This window comes from Penaeus monodon, chromosome 12 (assembly GCF_015228065.2).
Source record: "Penaeus monodon isolate SGIC_2016 chromosome 12, NSTDA_Pmon_1, whole genome shotgun sequence".
Taxonomy (NCBI): Eukaryota; Metazoa; Arthropoda; class Malacostraca; order Decapoda; family Penaeidae; genus Penaeus; species Penaeus monodon.
Window position 1 is genome coordinate 51,909,020 of NC_051397.1, and position 5,000 is coordinate 51,914,019.

General features: G+C 34.2%; 1 protein-coding gene across 1 annotated transcript in view; it reads left to right on the forward strand.

Annotated features, from left to right (window-relative positions):
- LOC119579580 (protein ST7 homolog) overlaps nt 1–5,000 on the forward strand; it is a 26,044-nt gene that overhangs the window by 154 nt on the left and 20,890 nt on the right. The window contains exon 1 of the mRNA XM_037927499.1: nt 1–66. This exon is cut by the window's left edge and continues 154 nt beyond it. Within this exon, the coding sequence (XP_037783427.1) occupies nt 1–66 (66 nt within the window). The remainder of the gene's footprint in view (nt 67–5,000) is intronic.

Here is a 5,000-nt window from a genome sequence, read left to right on the forward strand (position 1 = left end):
TGTTGGTTATATCTGTCGTGTACTATCTGCGGGGACCTTTGAAGATCACGGATAACATAGGAATGGGTGAGTAGAGGTGGGGGTCGCGGGAGGAGGCTGGCCTTTCCGTCCTGGCTTTTCGTGCTTAATCTGCGGCCTTTTTGCTCCCCCGGGGTCGTGTCAGCGCAGGTCGTGGGGCCTGTGTGCCATGCCGTCGCCAGGGAACCAGAGGGGGGAAAAACCCTTGGCTGAAGAGGGGTATAGAGAGCGAGTGCGTTAATTACCTTGGCCAGGTGTCGAGGGAAAGTTATTCAAGGTGTGCTTTGGGGGTCCTGCTTTGGGGGTCCTGTTTTGGGGGTCCTGCTTTAGGGGTCCTGCTTTGGGGATTCACGCCTGGGGGATTCCACGACGAACGAGGGAATTGCGTGGGTGACGGGGAAATAACCCTGATGTTGGAATGCCACTGATGCTGTGGATGTTCTTGGGCTGAAATGAGGGGCTTGGGGCCTGCTACGCTTAGGCTAGCAAGGGACAGGGGTTTTTTCTTATTTTATTTATGTATTTTCGTATTTGTATGTTCATTTTTATTCTTCCTTAGGGCTTGTGGTAGATTTGGTTTTCTTCATTATTGTGTATTTTGCCTTGTATTATGTTTTGCTTTTATACTGTTATCGTTGGGATAACATTAGGTGATGTAATAAAACTTTTTTTTTTTTTTGTCAGATCTCTTATGGTTTTATTTAGAATTATTATTTCCAGCAGGTTGTATGTGTTTAATTCTATCCAATTTGATACTTGTCATTACGATTCTGAGGATTTGCATGAAATTATAGGAAGAAGAGTATATGCAAAACTGGAATCAGATGGATTTTTCGTTATTCTCTTTAAACATTATTCAAAGCATTAAATTTCTTCAGAGTAATTTTGTATTGATAAAAAGTTCAGGTTGGAAGAAAATGTGATCATATATGGTTATGAAATTAAGAGTTATTGGTCGATATTTGGAAACCGGTAACACATCTGACGCTAGCCTCACACCGGTCGGCACTCTGACAAATGCCAACAAACTTCCACCTCGTAAACTTTAGCAAAAAGGGACTTATAGACCTCACTCAACATTTATCATCAAACAGGATGTCATTTTGATTTCCATTTCCTCAAAATGCACCGCAATATTACCGCAAAGATCGCTTGACAGCACACCTCACTCATGTCGGACGTCATACTGTATGCCTCATGTCATTAGGATAAAGCGCACCCAATATAACAAGAAGAAAAAAAATCACATTTTGAAAGCTACAGTAGGGGTTTTCTAAAAGCTTCCCATATATTTATTATCAGTTTCGTTCCTTTGGTTGGCAATATTCAGAGTAATGCGCATCAGGAACTTCTGTTTCTTCTTTATTTCTGTACCAATATCTTGTATGATTTATTGGATTTCTAACCCATCACTACCAGGATTATGGACTTCCACTGCGGTTCTGTTTTATTCATTTCTCTTGCGCATAGATGGTCTTACAAGCTCTTCAGGCGTCAAGGAGGAAACTGTTTCTGGGCTGCCAGACCTTGCCTCTTTAGCCTTTCCTTGAACTTTTGATAAAGTCAGTTATTTCTCATTTTGTTACTATTATTGTTATTATTATTAATGTTTTATTTATTTTTTATTGTTTTTATTGTTGTTGTTATTGTTATTGTTGGTATTATTATTATTACTATTACTATTATTATTATTATTATTATTATTATTGTTATTATTATTATTATTATTGTTATTGTTATTATCATTATTATTATTATTATTGTTGTTGTCATTATCATCATCATCATCATCTTCATTATTATCATCATCATTAACATTACTGTTTTTATTATTATGATTGATATTATTATTTTTATGTTTTTTGTTGTTGCTATTATGATGACGATGATGATGGTTATAATGATAATGGTGATGATGATGATGATAATGATAATAATTATTATCATCATTATCATCATTATCATCATCATCATCATCATCTACATCATCATCTTCGTCTTCATTGTTATTAGCATAATTAATGCTATTATCTTTATTATCATCATCATCATTGTTGTTGTTGTTGTTGTTATTATTTTTTCTGTTTATATATATTTTTTATTATATTTGTTATTATTATTTATTAGAATTTGTTGTTATTATTTTGTTAATATGGTTGTTATTGATATTGTTATTGTTATTAATGTTATTATTAGTATTAGTATTATCACTATCATTATTATTATTATTAGTAGTAGTAGTAGTAGTAGTAGTAGTAGTAGTAGTAGTAGTAGTATACTATTCATAGTAGTAGTAGTAATACAAATAAAATTCACAATATAGTACTAGTTCAGGCAGGGCAGACCTAGTAATAGGCTTTGGTGACTAAGCACTAGTAAAGCCATTTAGGTGTAAACAAAATGAAGAAAATAAAACCAGTATAAATGTCTTGATGAGGACTTTCAATAATCTGTGGATTTTGAATGGCCTCCAGTTTGGAGTGTTTGGCATGTGGTAAAATAAAGCATCAAGTGTTGTTTTTTGGGACAAATAGTCGTGTTCATTCTGGTATTCACTTTGCACTAAACTTCATTGACTGGGTTTTCTGGGAACTTTGCCTTAAAGATTTCAGTCAAATTGAAAATGAGATTAGGTTTATGAAATGTATGAATAATTATTCATATTTAAGCAATTAATACGGAGAATAGTTTAATGTGTATGTGATGTCTGGATTAATTTCTTGCACTCTGAATATAACCCCAATTGGCTTGGAGGCGAGAACACATGCCATGCTCACTGTAATTTAAGTTCATTTATTGTCTTTACACATAGATTTCTCTAGTTATTTATTGGTCCTAGCTATCTCACCTCACCTCACCTGTTCCATGATTTTTGGAAAGCTTCATTTGTATTATTGTATTAAATATTATTAATATTTTATTGACAGTTTGACAATCATAATATCAGTAAGAATAATAACAATATCAATAATACTGATAGTATTAGAAAGAAAGACACATTTTCCTGTAGATTCATGGAACGGGGAAATCAGGTGCAGTCACTAGGGCCTTCTGGTAGACTCTTGCTGGCTGAGCACATGTGGAGCCATCTGTATGTAACAAAATTAACAAGAAAACTACAGGGACAGAACATAAATCTGTTATCATTGGATTAAGTGCCTTCTACTATTTTACACAAATATTTCAGTTTATATGCTTATGATAAGCAGAAGTTGTTAACTGTAACACAAATGCAAGGACCAGCAACTCTGGTCAAATGCAAGGACCAGCATATCAAGGCAAGATGGAGCTTACACCAATGCCTCATTTGACAGTAGCTTGCCAGGGTGGGCTACAGACTATCAATCCAGAATATATGGGGTTAAGGTTTATACAATGTCAATTGTGACAGATGCAGACAAGGTATTACGGATGAAGATGAAATCAAAATTGGTCAGATACATCTCTTTTACTGTGACGATATTCTTTCTCATTCATACATTTTGGTTAAGATTTGTTGGCCTTTGTTGGAGCACTTGCAGGCACGTGTACGTTGGTGATTGTTTGAGGCATTGCATGGACTTCAGTAATTTTGATATCTGACTGTGGCATCATCCTTTTCCTCTGCAAATTGATTTATATAGCAGTCAGTGTCAGTTTGAGATCTTTCAGAAGACAATATTTTTTCACTTTAGCTGACTTTGCATAGTCATGTTATTAATGATTACCAAGAAAAATGAAGCAAAAAATATACATTACTATTCCATTACTCTTGTACATCAAGGTACTAAAACTTGTGTTCTAAAATCAGTTTTAACCTCATGTACACTGGAATAATATTGAACAGCAGCATTTATCAGTTAACCCAATGCCAACAGGCATGGCATGTATGTACATGCCATACCCACTGTGAGTTTACTTTATTAATTGTTTTCACACGTAGATGGCTACACTTGTATTAGTCACCAATGGACCAATCGTGTACTTCCTGTCTCGCCCATTTATCCTTTTCCTTGATTTACGAAAATATTTTATGTTGTCTTATTTTGCTGTTACTAATGGTTATAACATAGTAATTATAATGTTTATAACAAAAATAACCCCAATAATATGCATAGCATTATTAAATAAAAAAATTTCCTGCCAATTCAAGGAAAGGTGAAATCAGGTAAGGTCACAAGGTCTGGTAATTGACTCCTTTGTATGTAAGGACTAGCAGAGCCATCTATGTGCAGAGACATTTCACAAAAAAAAAAATAAAAATAAAAAAAATAAATAAAATAAAATAAAAATAAATAAATAGATAAATAAATAGCACAGCATTTTCCCTGATGGCATTGGGTTAAACTAGCTAAGAAGGGAATTATTTGTATAGCTGTCATTTTCCTTAAATATATGCAGAAAAGGAATTATATATATATATATATATATATATATATATATATATATATATATATATATATATATATATATATATATATATATATATATATATATCATTTAGGTAGTAGTTACAAGAAGTGACTTTCATTACCACTGAAAGCTATGGCATAGAGGTTCTGCTCTAGTAACTTTGGCATTCCTGATGAAATTAGTACAGCTGCAGTCCTCTAAATAATGTGTCATTATCATCTTATGGATATTTTATCTTGCTGAACAGCTGTGACATGAAGCAGTAGGATGGCAAGTTCCTTTCCTTGACTTTAACCCAAAAAAGCTGAAGTCAATATGCAATCACAGATGAGTCATTTGAGAGGGGCCCCACAAATGCAAACCTGGGACCTTGCAATTTCAAAGCCAGTGCTCTACCACTGAGCCTGTACCCTTTCTGCTCCTACTGCTGCAGTGCCATTCAATCTGAGAACCATGCTATAACCACATTGTGACAGTCAAATATTTGATATAAACTCAGTAGTGGCAGATTGATAGTGATCTTATAGCAGAAGATGAGGAAGAGTGCTCCAGAGCTAATTAGGTTTTGTTTATTATTTGATTGGTTTGAA